Here is a 25124-nt window from a genome sequence, read left to right as displayed (position 1 = left end):
TGTGTGGTAGTCACAGGAGCACCATCATATGTGCGGTCCGTCGTTGACTGAAATATCCTTAGGCGGTGCATGACTGTATTTCAGATCAGGAATATTAGGTATTAACTGAAGAAGAAACACTGCCTTGGCCAAGGCGTCTGTAAATCGATAATTGATGCCATTAGGATTTAGTGAAACAAGTAAATATCTAGACGGGATAAGAGCAACTGTATTTACTAATTTCTTGGTAACTCATTCAGGATTAACAAAACATGTATTCTGCTCTTTCCACCCTACGTATGAACTGTCCTTTCACACACTGCATGTTACCCTGGTGTGGGCTGTTTAGTGAAGGAAGTTCCTCTGCGCTCAGCGGGCAGCATCGTCAGGGCCCCCCAGTGATGAGTGCTGAAAGGTGGGAGGGCCCGGCCGCTGGGCAGCTTAGTGATGCTGCGTGTCACACTTCTCCCTGTGGCTGGAAAGGAACCTTTAGACGTACAAGGTGCACTGGCCTGTTGTCAGGATTCACTCAGGGTCTGATTAGTGTGGAAGATGAAGATAAAATGAGCAGTTTTCTTTGGCATTTTGTCACTCGCGTGGGGCCTTCAGATGGCATGTGATTCTTAAGAGGTTCCTTCCGTAGCAGCATTGATTGTTATTTTTCCTCATGGTTAAACACACGTACACGTTCACATATATATGTATGTGTGTGTGGTGGTGGTATTTTTTTAAACCTAAGTGCTGCCACTTTTGGAGCCGGGTCTCCTGCTTCCCCCTTTCCTAGAGAGAAGCTCGGGGCAGAGTTCTTAACAACTGCTCCAGAGATGCAGCTGATCGGATTTTTTTTTTGAACTGCACGAAACTGACATCTGTTCCCAGCTGGTTTCGGAAAACTGAAGAAGCCAGTTTCCCCGTGTGGGGGAAAAAGATGTGATTTCTTTTCTTTTCTTTTTGATTGAAGAGATGTAACGATAGGAGAGCCCTGAAAAATCCTAAAGATGAAAAAGGGATTGTGATGGAGGAAGAGCCAAAAGTTTGTGTAATGGCAGAATGGGAAAAGCATTTGAACGTAGAAGGCCGGGCTGGCCCGGTGGCGTAGGAGTTAAGTTCGTATGCTCTGCTTCGGCGGCCTGGGGATCGCTGGTTCAAGTCCCAGGTGCAGAGCTGGCACTGCTTATCAAGCCATGCTATGGCAGGCGTCCTACACATAAAATAGAGAAAGATTCGCTCAGGGCCAATCTTCCTCAGCAAAAAGTGGAGGATTGGCAGTGGATGTTAGCTCAGGGCTAATCTTCCTCAAAAAAAAAAAAAAAAAAAGTACAAGGCCAAAAGAAACCAATCCTTCTGTCTTTCCTTAAAGACATATAGAAATTGGGGATGCTGGTTCATTTTCTATGAGAAACAAATTAAATGTGAAACATTGTATAGTATAAATGTATGTTATAAGAACATTTTATATTTGAAAGAAAGATAAGGATAGAAATGTGAATTAGATTCGTTAATCTGTTGAATCATTTCTTTAAAAAGAGCTTCAATGGCCAGATAGTGCTAGAAAATAATGATAAAATATAGTCTCAAAAGAGAGTAACAGACCTTGTATTATTACAGAAGTTTTATGGAACGTTTGTAGAATACCATCAAGGTGGTCAATAGCTTTTGATTTGTTTTTCTTTAGGATTATTAAGATTTAGAGTTTATTGATTTTCATTTAAGAAAATGTTAGTTTCTCCATTTACATGGGGAACCTGATGTGTTTTCCCCGCTCAGACTGACCTTTGCGTGTTGGGTTTGGAGGCAGAACCGTGGCTGGGTTTGGGCATGTCTCTCTCACTTGGGGGTTGTTTGAGATTGGCGTTCAATGGTTTAGTGACGTCTGAGCCTTTTATGCTGTCACTCTCCAGCTGGAAATGGGGAGACGGCTCCGTGAGGAACGGCTGTTTTGATTACAGGGTCTAAGAAGTATGATTAAGGGGTGAATAGTTTTTTCTTAAGTTTTTCTTTTGACTTGGTAACTTTTGACTTTTGCCAGCAGAGATGAAATAGCTCTCTATAATTTTAAGCGGCTTTGGTAGGAAAGGAAGTGTTTTATCTGTGTCATAGGAGGGAATAAAATGATAACGTGACAAACTTGAGTTCTTTTAGTTTCCTTTTTTGTAAACAGGCCTGGCATTTTCCCCCAGATATTTTCAGTGTCTTTGGGTGAAAGAACATTCTACGTTAAGCACAAATGCCATTAGTGAATTTCAGGTTATTTATATGGAGTTTAGTTTAAGTTAGAAGACTGTTAATGCCTTTGAAGTAAGGTGTGTTTTATGGAATAAATGAAATGGAAGACGTTCTTACCATAACGAAAGCTAATTCTGTTTGAAAATCAAGCTGTTGAGGGAAAAGGAAGCTAAAATGAGATCTTTTTATATTATCTTTTAAAAGAGAAGACAGATTTATTTTTGTAATATTTTTAGGCAAAAGAATCTATTTTTAAAACAGTAGTACTTAGGAATTGGGGTGAAAAATGAAGGAAACTGTCAAATATAAACATTTCTCTTTGTACTTGATATAGATGAGAAATGAAGTGGGAGTTAGACAGTTTTTCCCCCCAAGTGGAAAATTTGCTCTTGCCTTCCAGAATGTGGGAAGGGAGAGGGTAATAGGACAGTGTGATTGTGGGTATGAAAACATTTCCATAAACCAAAAAAGAAGTGTGGCGTTACAGAGAGCGGTATTTATTACATTAATTATACAAGCCCGGGGAGGAGGATTCCCCCCCCCACCAGCCGCTCGGTGGTCTCGGCTTTCCGACAGCGCACTGTGCTTTCACGGCTGTTGCGCCACTGTGCATTTTCAACTTACGGTCAGGATCGTTTCCGCTGAACCGGGAGGGCTGACTCATAGTTTTCTAAAACACTGCTAATTCACTCTTACCTCTTCGAAATGTCCAGTTATTTCAGCCCTGGGTTCACCCTCAAGAGAAAGTATAAATCTTAGGTGATGCAGAGAAGTGGGAGAGCAGGGTGTGTGGCTAGATTTCTACAGAGAAGAGTTGCTCCTGCATCGGGAATGTCTTCTCAACTCTTGGAGGTTCCTCTCTGGGGTTTTCCAAGCCTTAACTCTGCTTTAGTAGTGTGGATAGGAGAAGATACGGGCGGTCTCCACCATTGACTAAATGATTTAATGCTGCTGCTGTATGTGAGCACCTGTGCGTTGATAAGTCAGGCAGCTCCCGGCTACGTGTAAACAGGAGAAGACAGTAAAAATTCTCTGTTGATCTTCCACGTACTCGTAACACCTGCCAGTTGCGCTGCTGGTCTGAACTGCCAGTCACTCAACAAGTTTTGTTTTGTGTGGTGGTCTTTTGTCATTTCTTGTGCTTGTGTCCTGGGCCTACCACCTGTATTTGAATCATCTTATGTTCCTTTTCTTTCTGAACCAGCTGCCCTCTGGGATGAACGATGTGAAACCGGATGATGTCTTTTGCTCGTCTCCATTATAAGGAGAGGGCAGATGACGTAAGTCCCATGTAGCTGTGAAGAAGGGATGGAGGGACTTAGGCGGAGCCCAGTTACCACTGGGGACTTCCAGAGCCTGGGTCTAAACTTTGGATAAGTGGTGGCATTAAAAAAACCACCTTTCAGGGGCTGGCCCGGTGGCACAGCAGTTAAGTTCACACGTTCCACTTCGGCAGCCCGGGGTTCACCGATTCAGATCCCGGGTTGAAACATGGCACCGCTTGGCAAGCCATGCTGTGGTAGGCGTCCCACATATAAAGTGAAGGAAGATGGGCACGGATGTTAGCTCAGGGCCAGTCTTCCTTAGCAAAAGGAGGAGGATTGGCAGCAGTTAGCTCAGGGCTAATCTTCCTTAAGAAGAAAGAAAAAACTTCCAAGCCCTTTCTACTCTGGTGGGGGAGCTTGGGGGGTAGTTCATGGTTCCATGTCTTGAGTTCTCTAAAAACGGTGATCTGTCTACAAACTTGGATCAACGTGGTTGGTAAAGATAGATCATAGGGTTGAATGCTTTGCTAATGGTGGTTTTATTGAGTGTTCTTTTGTAACTGCAACATGATACTTGAAAATAAAAGTGGTGACATTCAGGGATTATTCCTAAGTGGGTGGACTCTAAAGTGGATATATTATCTGACAGATGGATTTTTCATTCTCCATATTTTACAGTTTAAATGTTCAATTTCATTTCTTGGCCGGGGGTGGGGGCAGATTTTTTTCTTTTTCTTTTTTTTTAAGATTGACACCTAAGCTAACATCTGTTGCCAATCTTCTTTTCTTTCTTCTTCTTCTCCCAGTACATAGTTGTATATCTTGCCCCCCAGTACATAGTTGTATATTCTAGTTGGGAGTTCCTCTGGTTGTGCTGTGTGGGACGCCGCCTCAGCATGGCCTGATGAGTGGTGCCATGTCCATGCCCAGGATCCAAACCGGTAAAACCCTGGGCTGCCGAAGTAGAGCGCGTGAACTTAACCACTCAGCCACAGGGCTGGCCCCTCAATTTCATTTTAAAAAGAAAATCATAATCACAAACTTTTGCACTAGGTATGACTTCTCGTAGATATTTTCACATCGACGTCAGCTTAGAAGTGTTGATTTTTGTTTCGTCTGCTTTTTTTGTCTTGGCTGTAGTTTGGTGTTGGGGGTACACTGTTCCTGTGATGTCCTGCAGGCATCCGTCTGAGAGAACAGTGGACCACGGAGTCTTTTCTGTAAGCTCAGCAAACCATCTAGAGAAAAGTATGCGGGACTTCTTTAGACTTGTATTAACTGAGACATATGTGAATGGAAGGCGATTTATTCTTCAGCTCCTCTTGAACCATAGTGTTTATTTCATCTTCAACAATAGTTTTTCCCACCAAATTCTTAGAAGAGTTTGGACATATCCCAGAGGGAGTGAATATGTTGAGAGTGTCTTAGCAGCTGCTGATGGATTTGTAGTTTCTGTGAGTTTTCACAGGTATGGCTATTGTTGCCTGAGTAAAAATTCTACCTTGACCCTTGTATAGTTTCTTTTACTAGGAATGCCTGATCTTTTGCAGATTGTACCAGGAAAAAAGTCATTAAATACTTCAATAAAATGTGGAAGACAACTTCTCAGTGATTTAAAGCAGGTTTAAAGGAGGAAGGACATGGTAAATGTTGAAGAGCAGAGTCTAGGAATATGTATCTACAGATCACTTAGGCTAATTCTTCCATTGAAAGTTGCCCAAATCCGCTGAAACCTCGTCCCTTCTGACACTGATTGTTGCTTCCTAATCTCCTTACTTCCCTATTTTTCATTCTCCCTTTTCCCTTCCTTCTCTCCTTCTCTTCCTGGCTGCTGGCCTCCGTCTGCCGCAGAAGGAAGGAACAGGCCCAGAGAGATTCCCTCACTTCCTGAGGGTCTCAGAGCTAGCGAGTGCCAGAGCTGGGTCTAGGCCTGTCCTTCTGTTATAAAGCCAGTGTTCTGGTCCCTGACTTGTGGTGTGTTAGTTATTTGGCATTTATGGTGTAGAGGAGGGTGAGACATTGCCCGTCTTCAGGCAGCTGACAGGCTAGTAGGGAAGAAGAGACAAGTACACACACATGGTAGCTCATACTAGAAAATAAGAAAATCATAAGGTGGAGTGCTCTGGGGGTCCAGGGAGGAGAAAGATCTCTCTCACAGTGGAGGTTTTATCTGATCCTGACAATCGCTTGTCCTCTGCAGGTGGGATGAAGGGCCCTTTTTAAAGACCCCAAGCCTTTCATGTGTTTCTACGTCGTTCATCTTTAGTAATGGCTGTGACCGTCCATTTTCCTAAAACCCTCCATCTTCCTACCATCCGGGGTTTTGTGGACATTAATGGGAGCACTTCTTCGTCAAGTGTTATCCACCGTGATCCAGCCCAGGTGTAAGAGAGAGGACCTTCTTTCTCGCGGGCTCTGTCACGTCCTTGGGTCCATGTTGTCACACGTGAGGAGTGATTCCACGGAAGGGCCTGTCTCAGCTGCCGCAGCTACATGCACAGCTCTGTTGGATGAGTGGTAGTTAGGAAACAGCTGTGTGTTACCTTAACCACTAAACCACTGAACCAGGAGGAAGACGGAGGGGATGCTGTACTTTTCTGCCGGGAGAGTATTTTTTAACCTAACATAATAAAATTAGGATTAGATAAAAACTGATGGAATCAGCTGATGGAATCAGCTACTTAGGGGTTTTTTTAAATCTTAGGTAGATCTTTATTAGCTGTAGATATCCTTTGGTGGATTGGAATGCTCATTTTTTCTATGGTTGAAATGAAATCTGTAGTTGGTTTTTTGATTGTAATATATTTCTTTTAATGTGATACCCCAAATCTGATGTTGAGTATAATAGTGATAATTTTGCCAGTAGAATTAAATGCTGTCAAGATCAAAATATGTTTGGAAGTAGCTTTTTGTGAAGACAGTATCATGAACCCAGTGATAAATGACATATTTTCTAGTTGTTACACCAAAACCTGCTTTTCATACTGTAACAGTTTTGAGCAACTCCATTTGTGTTAGAGAGGTGCCACGCGGGTAATGCTGCACAGCGTTTTGAAGGAATTACCTTGAAGCTATAATTATCAAGGCTTTATCTGTCTTCACTTTGACTCAGAGTTCTGTGGTTATAATAAGTGCAGTTATTGACTTCTTTCTTGGTGATCATCACTATGTTCATGTAAATCCTAGAGGGATATTTGTCTCATCATTACAAAATGTTAATTGCTGATGGAATTATTTTCTGTTTGTTTAACAGAACATCTGATCAAATTCATGACCATGGGGGATATGAAGACCCCGGACTTTGATGACCTCCTGGCAGCATTTGACATCCCAGATATGGTCGATCCCAAAGCAGCTATTGAGTCTGGACACGATGACCAGGAAAGCCACATCAAGCAGAACGCTCATGGAGATGACGACTCCCACACACCATCCTCTTCTGACGTTGGCGTCAGTGTTATTGTGAAGAATGTTCGGAACATTGATTCCTCCGAGGGCACAGAGAAAGATGGCCACAATCCCACAGGCAATGGCTTACATAATGGGTTTCTCACAGCGTCTTCTCTTGACAGTTATAGTAAAGATGGATCGAAGTCCTTGAAAGGAGATGTGCCTACCTCAGAGGTGACTTTAAAAGACTCAACTTTCAGCCAGTTTAGCCCCATTTCAAGTGCTGAGGAGTTTGATGACGATGAGAAGATAGAGGTGGATGACCCCCCTGATAAAGAGGACTTGCGTTCAAGTTTTAGATCGAATGTGTTGACGGGGTCAGTGCCCCAACAGGACTATGAGAAACTAAAAGCACTTGGAGGGGAAAATTTAAGCAAAACTGGAATCTCTACTTCAGGCAATATAGATAAAAGCAAAGTTGTGAAGAGAGAAACAGAAACAAATTCTATAAATCTGAGTGTTTATGAACCTTTTAAAGTCAGAAAAGTGGAGGATAAATTGAAGGAAAACTCTGAAAAGGTGCTTGAAAACAGGGTCCACGAGGGGAAGCTGAGCTCCGAGAAGAATGACACCACCCTTGGTGGGGTCGCGCCATCAAGGACAAAGCCATCCTCCAAGCTTTCCTCATGTATAGCTGCCATTGCAGCACTGAGTGCTAAAAAGGCTGCTTCAGACTCCTGTAAAGACCCGGTGACCAATTCACGGGAATCCTCTCCGTTACCAAAAGAAGTAAATGATAGTCCTAGAGCCATTGAGAAGTCTCCTGAATCCCAGAGTCTCATCGATGGGACGAAAAAAGCATCCCTGAAGCAGCCAGATAGTCCCAGGAGCATTTCAAGTGAAAACAGTAGCAAGGGATCGCCGTCCTCTCCCGCAGGATCAACACCAGCAATTCCCAAAGTCCGCATAAAAACCATTAAGACGTCTTCTGGGGAAATAAAGAGAACCGTGACAAGGGTATTGCCAGAAGTTGATCTTGACTCTGGGAAAAAGCCTTCTGAGCAGACGGGGTCCATGATGGCGTCTGTGACGTCACTTCTGTCGTCTCCAACGTCGGCTGCCGTCCTTTCCTCCCCACCTAGAGCGCCCCTCCAGTCGGCGGTCGTCACCAACGCAGTTGCCCCTGCAGAGCTGACCCCCAAACAGGTGACCATCAAGCCTGTGGCAACTGCCTTCCTCCCAGTGTCGGCCGTGAAGACGGCGGGATCTCAAGTCATTAATTTGAAGCTCGCTAACAACACGACGGTCAAAGCCACGGTCATATCTGCTGCCTCTGTGCAGAGTGCCAGCAGTGCCATCATTAAAGCTGCCAACGCCATCCAGCAGCAAACTGTCGTGGTGCCGGCATCCAGCCTGGCCAATGCCAAACTCGTGCCAAAGACTGTGCACCTCGCCAACCTTAACCTTCTGCCTCAGGGCGCCCAGGCCACCTCTGAGCTCCGCCAAGTGCTAACCAAACCTCAGCAGCAAATAAAGCAGGCAATAATCAATGCAGCAGCCTCACAACCACCCAAAAAGGTGTCTCGAGTCCAGGTGGTGTCCTCCTTGCAGAGTTCTGTGGTGGAAGCTTTCAACAAGGTGCTGAGTAGCGTCAACCCAGTCCCAGTTTACATCCCCAACCTCAGTCCCCCTGCCAACGCGGGCATCACGTTACCGACCCGCGGGTACAAGTGCTTGGAGTGCGGCGACTCCTTCGCTCTGGAGAAGAGCCTGACTCAACACTACGACAGACGCAGCGTGCGCATTGAAGTAACGTGCAACCACTGTACCAAGAACCTCGTTTTTTACAACAAATGCAGTCTCCTTTCCCACGCCCGTGGGCACAAGGAAAAGGGAGTCGTGATGCAGTGCTCCCACTTGATTTTAAAGCCAGTCCCAGCAGATCAAATGATTGTTTCTCCGTCAAGCAATACTTCGGCTTCATCTTCCGCTCTTCCGAGCTCTGTGGGAGCCAGCACACACACTGTCACAAAAATTCAGTCTGGCATAACGGGGACAGTCATATCGGCTCCTTCCAGCACACCCATCATTCCAGCTATGCCTCTAGATGAAGACCCATCCAAGCTCTGCAGGCATAGTCTGAAATGTTTGGAGTGTAATGAAGTTTTCCAGGATGAGACGTCACTGGCTACTCATTTCCAGCAGGCTGCAGACACGAGTGGACAAGTAGAGTATCACTTACGTTTCGGTGTTTTGGTGGTGAATCTGTAGACATGCGTGCTCTCTTTGATGCCCTTGATTTTAGCAGTGGGAGCTCAGTTAAATGGGGGGATGTGTGTGTGTGTGTCTCTCTCACATATGAGAGAGCAATGATTGTTTTCATAGAATAGAACAATGTTGAAACATGAGTCTTACTTAAAAAACAACTTTTGGAGAAGGTGATTCTTTTAGACAGAAAGAAACTGTGAGTTATGGCACCTTAGATTTAGGGTAAGTAGAGTTCTTAATTGCCGGATCATTGGAATATATGTCAGAAGTCTGAGATCTAGCTAATTACAGCATCATCTCGTTGCATTAAGTGTTCAAGTCAGGCTGCATCACCAACGTTCTTGAGTTATTAGCGACAATTTTGGGATTTTAAAAATTCCCGTTGTTATTGATAATTACTATTCTTTATAGTTAAACACACCTAATTGGTACCCACTTTTATGACTTGCGTGCTTGCTTAAGATGTCGGTCCAGGAGTATTTTCAGTAATATTCTTTACTGTGATGAATTTAAGCTACAATTGGAAAACCCATCTCCATTTAAAAAGAATTTTTGTTTTTTGGGGTGAAGTGTAGGTTGATGTTGGGGAAATACATTTCACAGTGGGCATCAGTAAGCGCTTCTATTTCTATCATCTGCTTCTCTCCACAAGGCAGCTTTTGGCCAGGGAGTAAATGTGTTCTACTAATATAGGATGCCTATCATTTGGAAGTAACTGGACATGTTGAATGAAACTAATTCAGGCTAGAGAGACCACATGATTTATCGTCCAGACCAGAAAACGTGTGAAATTGGAAAGGGGCACTACTTTGAGCTAATATACTCTGGCTCAAACTTCTGTTTTATGAAGCCCCAGGGGTAAACTGATCTTTCCTTTATTTGCCTCCAGTATCTTGTTAAGTAGGAGGTTTATGCTCTGCTTCAGACGTCTAGAACTGTCACCGTGATCAGTTAGTTCCCCAAGGGCGACTACTGAATTATGTTCTTTGAAGATTTTGAGTTTGGGGAATAAAAGATCAAGAATACCTCACTATTGTTTTTCTCTGGGTTTTCAGTTTAGTGGAAATGCAAATGATAAAGAGTTTTGGGAGCATTCTTGCCTCACTGGATGTGAGATGTTCTGTTGGCTCGGACAGTAGAACACTCAAGGAGAGAGAAGCGGCTGGCTGGTTCAAGAAGCCAGTGATTGGCATAGCTCTTCCAGCGTCTGCTAGCGATAGTGTGTGGGTTCTGTCTGGGTCCCTTCTTATCTTGTCACCCCTCCATCAAAAGGATAGTATTTCATTCCCTCTTAAAAGGATGCAGTTGGAAAAAAAGCCATTTCTTCCCTTCTGTTTGTTCTCTGGGCTTGTTTCTATACCTGCTGGTATTTTGGGGCGGGGGGTGGTGGTGGTAGACTGTGTCCTGGCTTTGGTGTTCTCACCACCCGCTCCTGGCTCACGTGTGCTGGTCGGTATCTGGCATCTGGCTGCCCTCAGATACGTCTGTGCTCTTTGAAATCCCTTCTTCTCTAGGAAGGAAGAAGGACATGGGCGGAAAGGTAGGAATTTTCTTTCTTCCCTGTATTCTGGTTTTTGTTTTCTGTTAACCTTTTAGGCTCAGCAGCCAAACTTGGGTCCACCAAGGGCGAAGCTCTTCTCCGCAGGGAGGCCGATTAGCATCTCTTGTTGTGTGTGCACTTGCTTTGCCTTGATCTTTTGTATTTTGCTGGGACAAGTATATAGCGAGACTCACCTTTTTCCTCTGAAAGAATGTACCTTAACTTTGGGGCCAAATAGACACTAAGCCGCACATTCACCCTCTATTTTATTTCCTAGCTGAGTGTCCACTCAGCTCGCTGAGAAGAGTATATTCATGGAGCTTCGGCTGCCCGCATAGCCAGACACCACCAGGCTGGCAACAGAAACAGGCCCCATGGTACGCCCTTCCTGTTCCTCATTTCCCCTTCTCTTATTGAAATCCTTGCCCAGAACACCCCCCTCCGCAATTTCCCATTCCTCTCGCACTGACCCAGAGGGTTCTGGTGCAGACCCAGGTGGGCAGGCTGGCCTCTGGCTCAGCAGCCCAGGCTGCACGTGGTCAGAGGAGAGGCTGCCACTTCTTCAGCTCTCTCAGTTTAGTTAACCCCCCGCAAGGCTCTTCCACCGTCCCAGAGGCCGGTAGGATCCTTATGGCTATTGCTGTGCTAGCCTCATATGTAGTGGAAGCCAGAGTGGTCCTCCCTGACGGTCCTCACCTGGCGTGGCATCAGGTAGTGGTGGGAGTGGGAGGTGGGGCTGAAGACAGGAGGGACAGAAGAGAAGAGGAAAAATTCTTCATCCTCTCGAGTTTGCCCTTCACACGACCGTTGGCCAGTTTACAATTTGTGAACTTAAATTTGATTGAGGAAAAAACCCACCTTTATAAACTATTTCCTCTCTGAGAATGGCATTTATAAAATTTATAAGTTTATAAGATTTAGAAGTTGAACTAATGCCACCTCAGGTACCAGATTCTTTCCGTAGCCCCTTCTTTCCTCTGTAGTCCCCTGCATTCCATGTATTTAAAACTTCTACTTTACAGTTCTCTTTTGTCTTCCACATTTTTGCTAATTCCCTGGCGAACTGAGAAAAAGTAGACCACCTTGCATTTGTAACATCCGGCTCTGGCTGTTCTTTCTAGAGTGGGAACACAGGGCCGTTGAAGCCCTGTGTGGCTTTTCTGAGGTCTGCCCGGGGCAGGGTCACTAGTCTGCACAGTCTTAGAGAAGCATCCACAGCGGATTCCTGAGTTGACCTTGCTGCTGAAGGTCAATACTGAAGGTTAAAGGGTGTGACCTCAGGACCTTAGCAAGACTGACCGGTCCACCACCGCTTGCTCATTGCCTTTCAGCTTTTGAGTTTACAAGGCCCAGAGGAAGGCGTATTACTGCACTGCGGCAGGACTGCTCTCCCCTTCCTTCCTCCTGCCCACCTGCTACTTACAGTTACCATGATAATTTTAAATTGACCTGATAACGCTGGAAGTGTCCCGTGCTGATGTTCTGGGTCTTCCTTCTCAAATCATTCAACTTTTAAAATTAAACTTTTTATTTGGAGATAATTTTAGATTCGTGTAGGAAATAATACATAGAAATCCTGTGCACCCTTTACCCAGTTTCCTCAATGTAACATCTTGCAAAACTGGAACAGTGTCATAACCAGGATGTTGACATTGATGCAGTCAATATATAGAACATTTCCATCACCACAAGCGTCGCTCATAGTGCCTTCTTAGAACCACCTCCACCTCCTTCTCACCCCACCCCTGGCAACCACTAATCTGTTCTCCATTCCTATAACTTGTCATTTCAGGAATGTTATATAAATGGAATCATACCATGTATAACCTTTGAGATTGGCTTTTTTCACTCAGCATGTAACTGCCTGAGATTCATCCAGGTCCTTGCGTATATCAGTGGTTTGTTCCTTTTTATTGCTGAGTAGTATTCCATTGTATGGTTGTACTACAGGCTGTTTAACCATTCAGTCGTTGAAGGATGTCTGCATTGTCTTCAGTTTGGGACTATCATGCATCACGCTGTTATAAACATTTGTGTACAGGTTTTTGTGTGAACGTGTTTTTATTTCTCAGGGATAAATGCCCAGGTGTGCAATTGCTGGCTCATATGGTAGTTGCATACTTATATTCTTAAACTCCTTTCCAGAGTGGCTCTGCAGTTTTCCATTCCACTAGTAATATATGAGTGATCCAGCTTCTCTGCGTTCTCGCCAGCGTTTGGTGGTGGTGTCATTTTTTGTTTTAGCCATTCTCAGGTGTGTGGTGATACCTTGTGGTTTTAGTTTGTGTTTCCCCAACAGCTGATGATGTTGGACGTCTTTTCACATGTTCATTTGCCACCTTTACATCCTTTTTGGTGAAACATTGCTTTATGTCTCCTGCCCATTTCCTAATTCGATTTTTTTTTTTTTTTTTACTGTTGAGTTTTAAGTGTTCTTGATATATTCTAGATACTAGTCCTTTGTTGGATATGTGGTTGCAAGTCTTTTTCTCCCAGTCTGTGGCTTGTCTTTTCATCTCTTAACAGGTCTTTGGCAGAGCAAAAGTTTAATTTTGGTGAAGTCCAGTTTATCAGTTTACCCTGTTATATCTTGTGCTTTTGGTGTCATGTCTAAGAGCTCTTTCCTCTAGATCCTGAAAACGTTTTCCTATGTTTTTTCTAAAAGGTTTATAGTTTTATGGTTTACATTTTGGGTTAATTTTTGTATAAGGTGTGAGACTTGGGTTGAAGTTTATTATTATTTTTTTTTGCCGTGCACGTCCACTTCCTCCAACACCGTTTGTCCAAAAGGCTGTCTTTCGTCCATTGAGTTGCCTTTGTCAAATATCAGGTGGGCGTATTTGTGTGGGGCTATTTCTGGGTTCTCTGTTCTGTTCCATTGATCTGCATGTCCACCTGCTCAAGTACCACACATCTTGATTACTGTAACTCTGGAATGTCTTGAAATCTGGTAGACGAATTCCTCCAACTTTATTCTTTTTTTTTTTTTCTTTCCCACATGATATGCTTTCCTTCACTTCAAGAGTGTTATTTTGGGTATTTGAAGAAGCAAGATGGAATGTCAACATTTGCCAGTTTGATTAAGAAAGCTTGTATTCTTTTTTTTTTTTTTTTTAAGATTGGCACCTGGGCTAACAACTGTTGCCAATTTTTTTTCCGCTTTATCTCCCCAAACCCCCCCTGTACATAGTTGTATATCTTAGTTGCCAGTCCTTCTAGTTGTGGGATGTGGGATGCCACCTCAACGTGGCCTGATGAGCGGTGCCATGTCCACGCCCAGGATCTGAACCCTGGGCCGCCTCAGTGGAGTGGGCAAACTTAACCACTCGGCCACGGAGCCGGCCCCCAACTTTATTCTTTTTTCTCAAAATTGTTTTTAGCTATTCTAATTCCTTTCTATATAAATTTTAGAATAGTTTTGTCTGTATCTACTAAAAGTCTTACTAGGATTCTGATAGGGATTACATTAAACTTTGTATTAATTTGGGGGAGAATTGATATCTTTACTATGTTGAGTGTTTATTTCATTAACACAGAATGTCTGTTTATTTAGATCTTCTTTTCTCATTTTGTAGTTTTCACCATAGAAGTTTGGTATATATTTTGTTAGCTAACTCTCCCCTCTCCTCCCTTCCTTTTTTTCCTTTCTAGCAGTTGTAGATGATATTGTATTTTTCAGTCTTCACATGTTCATTCCTCATATATAGCAATACAGTTAATTTTTGTGTATTTATCATGTATCCCTTGACTTTATTAAACTCATTTATTGGATTTAGGGTTTTTTGGTTGGTGGATTATGTTGATTTTTTCAGATGTTGAACCAGCCTTGCATCTCTGGAATGAATCCTACTTTATCCGACTGTATAATTTTTTTTTTTTTCCTAAGGAAGATTCATGCTGAGCTAACATCTGTTGCCAATCTTCCTCTTTTTTTTGCTTGAGGAAGATTGGCCCTGAGGTAACATGTGTGCCAGTCCTCCCCTACTTTATATGTGGGTTGCCACCATAGCATGGCCATCAAGTGGTATAGGTCCATAACTGTGATCTGAACCCACAAACCCGGGCCGGTGAAGCAGAGTGTGTGAATTTAACCACTATGCCACAGGCTGGTCCCTGTGTAATCTTTTTATACATTGTGAATTATATTTGCTCATATTTTATTAAGGAGTTTAGTATCTATATTCATATAGCTTTCTTTTTTTTGTACGGTCTTTGGTTTTGGGTAGATTAATGGTAGCTTTCTATAATGAATGAGAAGTGTTCCTTCCTTTTCTATTTGCTGGAAGAGACTGTATAATTGGTGTTAGTGTATCTTTAAGTGTTTGGTAGCATTCTCCAGTGAAACCATCTGGGCCTGGCGATTTCTTTAAACACCCGCTAGGCTGGTGGAGGGACTCATCATTTGGTAGAGGTGAAAGTCCCACTTCTCTGCTGGCCTCTGACACCGGTTGGGCAGGGGTGTTGGGACACGTTATTACAGCCTGTAGGGGGTAGAGATCTGGGCTCCACTCAGACTTGGCATGGTTGGCGTGGGGCCAGCGTTTCCTATGGTGTTTGTTTTGCTCGAGTAGAGCAGTAATTGTCTACGAGTTTTCTCTTTTGCTGGCCTCCCCCTTTCCTGGTCCTTTGGCTGGAGATAGCGGGCTTCTGTTGGGGAAGCTTGTCTACCCATGGGTGTTTCTGGGTTGCCAGTTTCTTCAGCTCCAAATTTGGGCTGTATGAGGCAAAAAGAGATCCAGAGAACTCATTGCTGTGTCGTTCCTGAGGTCCCTAGGCAGCCTGCCCTCCTCTCTCTACCTTTCAGGCCCTTTTTATGTTTGTTTTATATATAGCACTCAGGATTTTTAGTTGTACTTCGTGGGAGGAATAGGGAAAGGTACTTCTTTTCCATTTTCCTGGAAGTAAAAGCTTCATGCTGCTTGTTTACACACCTGAGTGTAGCTGTTCTTTCTTCAAGGAGAGATTCCCTGATTATACTGCCAGCCTCTTCCTGAGGCTTCCAGCCTGTGCGTCTCAGTTGTTTCTGGAACTAGGCTTCCTGGGAGCACAGCGTTCCTGTGGCTGCCCGAGTCCTCTCCTCGTCTCCTTTCCCGCCCAGTGCAAATGTCCTTTTTCTTAGCCCCGCCTGTAAAAGCTGTTAGGAATGGGGTGAGTCTCTTCTTTTCCCTTTCACGTCAGTTGAGTCCAGCCTCCTAAGGCCTCAGCCTTTCTCTTGAGAGCAACCTTTTCTTGGTTTAGGCCAGTCACCATCTTCCTTCTCCTTTTGTTTTTCATTTTCTCCCCATTTATATCTTGACTCCTGTTTATGGTTCGAATGGATGCATTTCTAAGTTTTCCAAGGCTGCTTGTTTGAACCCAGCAAAGGATCTCTTTTTCTGTTAAGACCGTCCGCGGCTGTGCCGCTGCATCTCTTTCCATCTCCCCATAAATGCGCGTTTAGCTTCTTGAGACTTTGCCAGTATGTGATGGGATAAAGTAAGGTTTTGGTGGCTTTTGCTGAAGTCTACCTTGCCAGTTATTCCTCCTGTTAGAAATGTTCTGTGGACAGTCTATACAAAAGTGACAATTGTCACAGAGAGTCAAAGTGCCACTTCCTTGTTAACTGGCCCCGTGCTCAGCAGTCTCCCTAGTGCAGGTCTCTGGAAGGAGCTTGGAATACATGGGCTTAAGGCTCTCTTCATCCTGCTCTCCCCAAGCCTGAATCCGAGTCATGGAGTTCTGTCACGCTCTGCTGCGTGATATGGGAGAGGACCCTGGGCCTGCTTAGGCTCAGGTCAGACTGCCCTGCCTGATCTGCCCACCCCGCAGAGGAATGAGCAGCTCAGGGAGAGGGTGGATGGCAGAGCATCTTTAATGGGTCATTCACCTTCCCAGCCACACAGGGCCAAGCAGTGCAATAAAAATGCAGCACGTGGGACTTTTCACGCCGGTAAATCTGCCCTGGCTGGGGGTTTGTATTCCAACCTCTCTGCTTCATAATCCCTGCTTTGGGGCACATTGAGAAAAGGAGTAGATGGAGGGGCTGGAGAAGCTTTCCTCCTCTCCATGAAGTATTTAATAATTGATATTTAAATGTATCGGAATGTCATTGCTTCACCTCTCAGAAAAACCATGACTAAATTTAGCCAATTCAGTTTGGAAGTGCACACTGTAACCTCTTAATTGGTAAAATCAGTCTTCTTCCTGTAGAATCTCCGTCAGCCATATAGATTCAGAGAATGTTACAGATCTTTGGTCAACCCCTTTATTTTACAACTGAAGAAACAATTAGAGGCAGACTCAGGACTCAAGGCAGGGTTTCTTTTCTGCTGGTTCATTATTCTTTCCCGTTTGTCGGCTGATATCCTAAGATACAGATGCATAGGATTTTGCAGTTGCAGGGAGCTCAGACTCGTGTGAGAATGGACCCCAGAGTTGCAGCCAGCTCAGCTGCAGCAGTGCAGATAAGGTGGCTAACCTGCAGGGCTCCTCACCTTTAGGGATTGCTGATTCAGTTTAATTTTAGGAACTTTCTGGGCATCGTTAACACAATATACCAAGTATATTAAGTTATTTTGAGCGGCCCCAGCCAGCTTTCAGCTCTAGCCATACTCTGCTCAAGCAGCTTCTTCTGGAAACCATGGAGCCCACCTCACTTCTCTCACCCACCCGAAATATTATTAGCTGGAATATTATTATCCTCTCATTCAAAGAGAGAAATGTGGGAGTAAATACAGTCTATGCGCATGAATATATATGCATCTATATTAAACTAAAGATAAGATCTTTATCCAACGTGATTCCCCAATGACTGAATTCTCTCATTTCAGTAATTGCAAAATATGGAAGGTTGTTGGTTTGGGGCTATAGCCGAAACTGACTCCCGCTTTCTGGGTGGGTGAGACGCCTCAGCCAATGGAAATGGCTGAGTGTGAAATTGTATAGCTGGTCAGTGGTTGGGGGTGGGTGGGGCGGGGAGGGGAAAGGCTCCAGAGCCCCATGGGGCCATAGAGGACCGCCCTGCCACACAGAACTCTTCTCCTCTCCAAGAACTGGCATGAGAGAGGTTGGTAATGAAATGTTGGTGTTTAGGTGACCCTATTACTCTAAGACATTTTTCATAGTCTTTGCAATGAGAGATTTCTTTCGTAAAGAATACCTGATAAAATCTCTTCTTAATTGAATAATTTTGATACTTATTTGAGTTAACCTCGTAGTAACAAAGCCCCTTCACCCACCAACATGTCCGTAATTCTTTATATAGTTAAAACATAACAGACAGGAAGGAAGGAAGAATATATAAGTAATTCATTGTGAATTTTATATGTATCGTGAAGGATATTTGTTAACATAGCTTGTTGAGAGATAAGGTGAAAATTTTTTCAGCTTTTAGGGAACACGTACTTTGTCTCCTTTTCCGATTTTCTTTTTAATTTTTGTTGCTGTTTTTCCTTATTATAAAAGTGGTATAACCACATTAGATAAAAGAGAAGCTGTAGAGGGAGGGGAAATCGTCACCTATAATCTGAACAGAGTGGTCATCACTGGCCTTCGGGTGTGTTTGCTGCTGGTCCTACCCTGTGTAAGTGTGTTTGTTCATCCTTACAACCCCCACCCCACTCCTCTCTCGGCCGCTCCATCACAGAGCCCAGCTCCAATGCTGGTTCTTCCACTTCATCACTGTGGGGCCTTGGCAAGTTTCTTAACTTCTCTAAAACCTCATTTCCTCATCTGTAAAATGGAGATAATACTACCTACTTAATAGATTATTGTGAGAATTAAGTGAGATGATCTACTGAAATTTATTCGTTTATTAAAAGTAAGTAGTTCAGCACTTGGCTCCTGGTGGTGCAGTGCCAATACATAGATATATATACACTATAAATAAAATGTTTTTGACTTTAGTAGTATGGAAAATACTGGTTTTATTCCTAAGTAAGTGCAAGATATTTTAAGATGCCTGTGAAAATTCAGATATAATTCACTGCCTGGACTTAATGACTATGTGGTGAAAGTAAACAGAGAACTTGAGTTCAAAGAAACAGACGATTACCTGTGATAATGTAGATGTCAACAGGATCTTATAATTAATGAATCTGTTGATTGGTTTTCCTTGCTGTGGCTTGCTTTAACCTCTGGAATATGTGTTATTAGAAAAGGAATACTATTTTTTAATGATGCTAACCTCATCAAAGCTGCCTGTAATGTTCTTATTTTGTGATTGTAATAAACATTTTATGGGATAAAATTTGTATTTTAGTCCTTTCAGGAGAAAACCAAGGAAGAATTTTCAAGTGAGTTTCAGATTTTTTTTTAGTCTAAGTTGCTCAGAAATTTAAACCTTAATTTTTGGGCTTTATTCAGAAGCTAAAAGAATAAGAAGACTTTTTAAAATTTTGTAGTTTTGTTGTCAATATAAAAGATCATTTTAAATCTTATCTAGAGTCTATATTTTGAGGCTTTCTTTAACTGACTTTAATACGAATCATACATTTTAGAAGCTAGTAGGTACTTGTTGCAGGAAAGTCCACAGAGTATTCAAACACATTTTATCCTGTGCTGTGTTAGGGTTAGTTTCGGAATGGAAGTAATAAGTCCTCAGTTTATATTTACTTCAAGTGTTTTGTTTTTGTGTGTTAAAAATATGCCATGTTCAGTGCTTTCATGTTAGAGGCTGAAAAATAGTGTGTTTCAGTTTTTGCTGGTGAGTTAACGATGGCGAGCCTTTGCCAAAGAGGATTTCAGTCTTAATTTTATTTTATATGTGATTAGATTTTAAGCTCTATAAAGTTTCAATTTAATATCTAAATTTATGTATCTGAACTGGAGTTCATTGGTTTTAATTATAAATCACATAATGGCCATTTCATCCATTTAAAGACTAATTTAAGTGCAAAAAAGAACAACTAATTGCTGTGGCCATTCTTTTGCATTCCAGTATTTCAGATTTCAGATGACTGAAGTGACTGGAAAAGGAAACTAGATTCGCCTCTAATTAATTTTTAGTATTTTGAAGAAAGTTTTTTCTGAGTTCTGGGAACTGTGACTGCTGTCAAGGTAGATGCCCATAAACTTGTAATTATACATTAAAATTGACTTGCTAATGTAATTTGCAGGAATTCCTCTTCTGATACCTCTTTTTGATTAAACGAAATGCAAAAGGTAGCAAAATTGGAACTCTACCTGAAGCTGACATTCTCTTTACCTAATCCTTGAGGATGAGCCTGAGTATATAGTTCATGTTATTTTTATTTCACAGGGTAAGGAGTGTCACATGGAACATTTAACTTTCAAGTTTGCTTTTTCCTTAGGATTAGAATCCATTATAGTAGTATTTGAAGTCACAATGTATGGTTATTTTGAGGTTTCTTAACGAAGAGTCTTTGCGTATTAGAAAATAACTTCGTAGGACCAACCCTGTTTCCCGCTTTGGTTTATTTAGAAGACTTGCACCATCTGCCAGATGCTGCTTCCCAACCAGTGCAGTTACGCATCCCACCAGAGAATCCATCAGCACAAATCTCCCTACACCTGCCCTGAGTGCGGGGCCATCTGCAGGTCGGTGCACTTCCAGACCCACGTCACCAAGAACTGTCTGCACTACACGAGGAGAGTTGGGTTTCGGTCAGTATATCCTTCCCCTACGTGCAAGTAAAACTTGTTCACTTAGAACCACACGTTGTTTTGAATGGTCTGTGCACAGTCTTAAGGGTAATACAGTGATACCTCGATTAACAGATCTCTGGGAACATAGGTCGTCTGTAGCAGCGTTGGTCTGTTTATATACCTGTGGTCCACACAAAGCTGAGGGCAAATGGAGCCCATCTTTCTAGGCAAAACTGTGCACATGGCAATGTTTGGCTTTGATGAACTGTTAGAGCTTTTTCTTTCTGCCCCCTTTCTAGCAATCTTCTGTTGTCATGCTCTCTGAATTTTAACCCTTGTAAGGATACCATGCATTTCTGTACCTCTTAATACTTCTCTAATCAAACAGAAAGGGTGCGATGCTTGCTTTTTTTTGTCATGTTGAAGCATCAAGTGTGTGTCCTTATCTAACTTCGCTCTTTGTGCAAGAGTCTTCCTCCCCAAATAACCTGCCCTTATTCCTTCTCCATCACCTGTGTCCAGGCTTCTCCCTCGTCTCTACACGTCTTAAGTATGACCCCTTTTACTACTCTCTAAGAGTCTCAGATGTGTCTTTTCCACTATCTGGGAAATCTAATGTTTGTTTAGCTAGAACTGAGCGATGACGTTCTTGAACTTTATCCTCCACTTTGTGACCATTTGAAATGCATTCTTATGCCTTTTATATTTTGACCCAATGACAGTCCACCAAGAAAACATGTCATTGGTACGTAGTGTCTTTGTTAATAGAGGTATTACTGTATTGTGTATTTATCTTAAAATAAGTGTTTGGTTGCTTGGTAACTTTAATGTTAGACTATTAATACACAGTAATTTTTTTTTTAGCTGGAACACAGTTATGATGTTTTGTAAAAATGAGGTCCAGTTGGTATGATTTGATGGTTTTATGTCATTTAAATTTAGATTATGGCATCACCAATTCCAAGGTGGCTCTGTCCCTTTTTGTAACACTAAGAAAGATTTATTTCACATCTTTATCTCATGCGTCCAAATCTGTGATGCACAAATGCTTAACGGATTGGGATCTCCCCTAGTAGAAAACTTTTGGTTTGGAAATTAAGAAACCAGTTTTTTGTACCAGTTCTGCTGTTAATTGGATGGTAATTCATGTGTTCTCTGTGCCATGGTGCCTTGTCTATAAAAGAGTGTGATGCCTATTTCCTTCTCCACTGGGATGGTACGGAGTAAAACAGGATAATCAGAATGCATGCTCCTAGTGCTTAGGAGGAAACTTACACACGTTGAAGGTGCCTTTGATTTCATAAAATACATACACAATGATGCTTTGGTTCTTAGCCCATATTTTGAAACTGTTATTACTGGATTTTTTGTTTATAATAGAAAGCAGTTCTACAGCATTTTCTGAGTGCAGTTCTTTTAACTGATGCCAAACTTTCCTCAAACGTTTACTTTATTTTTCTGATATAATGAAAGTAAACTTAGGTTGGAATGAATAAAGGAATTAAGACTTCTGCAATTCTAGCTGTTCACGGTCTTTTCTAAATTAAAACTGAAACTCTGCAGGCCAGCTAAAGTAATCAGCTCACTTGGAAAAGCCCATCCCTTGCTTGCTTTTTTTTTTTTTTGGCTCCATTCACGGACTTGCCTAAATTTGGTGCTTTGAATTTTTACTGAAATTTTTGTGTTTAGAATAGATTTTTTTCCTGTGGGCTTGAGACTTAAAAGAGCTATAAAAATAATGTGTTTGTGTATTTTGAAGTTTAGTTCGTGTTTACCTTTTTACATGATAGAAAAAAATTTGGCCATAATGTTTTTTCCTACTGTTTCAAATAATGGTCCAGTCTAATTTTTAACTGGGCCCTAGCAGCCTGTTGGCCTTGTAGGTCTTCCCTTCCTTTCGGGGGCTTTAGTTTTTTCAATTTTTTCTTTTTCTTTTTTTTTCTTTTTTTTTGAGCCGGAGTGTCCCTCTGGCATTGCCCCCATGTCTTACTCTGTCTCTTCCTTAGTCAGTGTACCTCTTTCTCTTCGTGATCATATTGCATCTCCCAGATATTGAGGGATCACTTCTAGCTTCTGGTTAATTTGGTGAAAGTCAAATATTTCTCTGAAGTTTCCTGCTTCGCAATCCCATTTTATCTGCATCTAGAAAGGATTATAGGATGGCTGGTATACCGCGAACATGTTTTTAAAAATTAAAAAAAACTCTTGATCGGTACCCATAACACAAAAGACTTCAGGTATATTAAATACTTATTAATAGACTGGGGTTTTAGTAGCATTAGGATGCTGTGTGAACCCTTCAAATTCTGCCTTCTAATTGTCTGTCTTATTTGCATTCTCTGTGGACTTCTGTTGCTCCTGAACTTTTTTTTCCACTTGTAGGCAGATCTTTTACAACTTTCTCTTAAGTTCTTTTCAGACTCTCTGCTTTCTTTCATCACCTTCAGGAGGGTTTTCCCTTGGCCTCTGTGATGCGCTTTGCACCCAGTAGCCCCCTCCTTCATCAACTGTAGATGCTTTGACTTCCTGTTTATTTTCTTTAGGATTGCATCTTCCTCACACTGCTGGCAACTTCAGACAAGTAGCTCTTTGTTTCTTTTTGCCCTTCTTGGTCTTTTGCCCTTTGACCCTTGGTGGGGAGAGTCTTTTGTTTATAATTTGTGATAGAGAAGGTCCTTCCGTTTGGTTAGTAGCTCATCTATTTTTGTTTTATGTAATCTTCCTCTTTCATAGGGATCATACGCTTCTAGAATTGGGAAGGGCTAAGATCTTGTCCAATTCTTCTCATTTTACAAATGAGAAATCAGACCAGAGAGGATCAGTAAACCTGTTCAGTGTGCTTGGGGGGCTTTATTGCCTAAAATAAGAGTTCAGGTAGATAGGATAGAGGAGCTTTCCTTATTTATTCTCCGATTGTTATTTAGTGTTTTTAAAGTACATGCTGCTGAACATTATGCTTTAAGTCATTTAAAATGCTAATGCATTAATTATGATTTTTATAAAAGCTTCCAAAGCTTAATGTGGCATGCTTTATAGAACGTATAATTCAGAGCATGCCGCTCCCGCGTGACTTTGAAAGCATCTGCATGTTGGAAGAGAGGCTCTAAGAATAGAAGTACCCTAGATTAACACAGAAGTCCTTGAACACCGCCTCCTGGAAGGTGGTCCCTGTGTGTAGTCTTCCTCCCCAGGGCAAATCTCACATTCACATCCAGGAACACATCTGTCAGCTGTTTGAAAAGTGCATCTCTAGAGTCTATGGAGAGACGACTCACAAAGAGTTTTCAGGTGTGACAAAGGACAACTAGGTCATCAAATGGATGGGTTATAAGTGTTGTTGGGAGTCCTCGCATGAGAAAGATGAGGTTGGGGAGAAATGCATCTTGAGTTTTAAAGTTTGTTTCTGTAGGACTAGATTTGAGCAAGGAATGAGCTAACGATCAAATTCTTAGAAATTCAAGAAGTAAAGAGGTTAGCTAGAGAGGCAGTTGATTTAGAGATGTTGATTTTTCAGAAGCTTATAATTCATGTCATTTCTTAAGTAAATATAAGTATACTTAATTTATTTTCCAGGAGATGCACACTCTAGGTGGTTGACCTTCTCTTCCCTATGGGCCCCCATAACTTCCAGATACATTAACTGCCTCAGTGTATACCAGGAAACAGTGGTCATGACTTTGGAGCTAGTACTCAGTTGTTCCTCTCCGCCCCTCTGTTGATGACATGTAGGATTAGATAGCGAAGATTTCTCCTACTGGAAATGCCCTTGGGTATCGGGGATGGGTTGGAACCTCAGAATCCAGCATGCAGTCATCTTCTCCAAAGCCAGGAGTCATCGGGTCTTGCTGTGTTCCCACTCTTGATGTGGCCCCCATGATCCACTTGTCTCTCCACGGTCTGGCGTCTGGACATTCATTCCTAGAAACTTTAAAGATGCTCAAAAAACAGACCATTTGAGTTATTTTTCTTCCTCATGATCTTCCTTCTTAAATATATAAAAATAATCTAATCTGTTATAAATAGAAGACAAAAACATACTTCTGAAAAGCCACTAGAAACCCAAAAAGGCTGTTAATATGCGTTCACTTGACTCAAGTTTTACACAGTTAAGCTACATGTTGAATGGTCTGGCGCTAACGACTGTGTGTTTGTTTTTCTAACAGATGCGTCCATTGCAACGTTGTGTACTCTGACGTGGCCGCGCTGAAGTCTCACATTCAAGGCTCTCACTGTGAAGTCTTCTACAAGTGTCCTATTTGTCCAATGGCGTTTAAATCTGCCCCAAGTACACATTCCCATGCCTACACACAGCATCCTGGCATCAAGATAGGAGAACCAAAGTAAGTCCTACTGCCTTCTGACCTGGACTCCACCACTGTTTTAGGAATTTAGACGAGGTAGTAGCTCTGTGGAATAAACTTGAAGATAGGGAAAACTAAGCTGCTGTGCAGATTTTGATGCTCTTTGAAGTACAGCTCGTAGCTACCTAAAGCTTTCAGTTCTTTCCGAGTGAAGTCGTTGTCCCAAAAATGTCACTTCTTCTTTATGCTTTGGTTATCAGTTTTACTAAACAAGCGAATATTTACCAATTCTGTTTTTTTCTTAAGATGATTTTAACAAGCTCTAGGAAAACTGTAAAAAACTGTCATCTTTCAGTTTTTCCGTAGTTTCTATCTTATAGGATACACCTTCCACAGTAACATTCATAAAATGAAGTCAACTTAAAACACTGCTAACTGAATTTAACTTTGTAGCCAATATAAGGCCTTGATTAATAAAGGTAAATTTCATTTTTTGTCTTAATCTTGCTCTTAAATGTGTCAAGTTTTGCATTGTTGAGTCTTTCCTAATGAAGTGGAACTCCAGCAGAC

The 25124-nt window shown here is 42.2% G+C and overlaps 1 protein-coding gene across 8 annotated transcripts in view; it reads left to right on the top strand.

Annotated features, from left to right (window-relative positions):
- Positions 1-25124, top strand: part of ZNF532 (zinc finger protein 532) — a 108537-nt gene that overhangs the window by 40609 nt on the left and 42804 nt on the right. For all 8 annotated transcript variants that reach the window (XM_046670953.1, XM_046670950.1, XM_046670952.1 and 5 more), the window contains 3 exons: positions 6724-9086; positions 20090-20271; positions 24417-24593. In XM_046670953.1, coding sequence (XP_046526909.1) covers positions 6741-9086; positions 20090-20271; positions 24417-24593 — 2705 coding nt within the window. In that variant the 5' untranslated portion in view covers positions 6724-6740. The remainder of the gene's footprint in view (positions 1-6723; positions 9087-20089; positions 20272-24416; positions 24594-25124) is intronic.

This window comes from Equus quagga, chromosome 9 (genome assembly GCF_021613505.1).
Source record: "Equus quagga isolate Etosha38 chromosome 9, UCLA_HA_Equagga_1.0, whole genome shotgun sequence".
Classification (NCBI taxonomy): Eukaryota; Metazoa; Chordata; class Mammalia; order Perissodactyla; family Equidae; genus Equus; species Equus quagga.
This window is presented reverse-complemented; position numbering and strand designations above follow the sequence as displayed.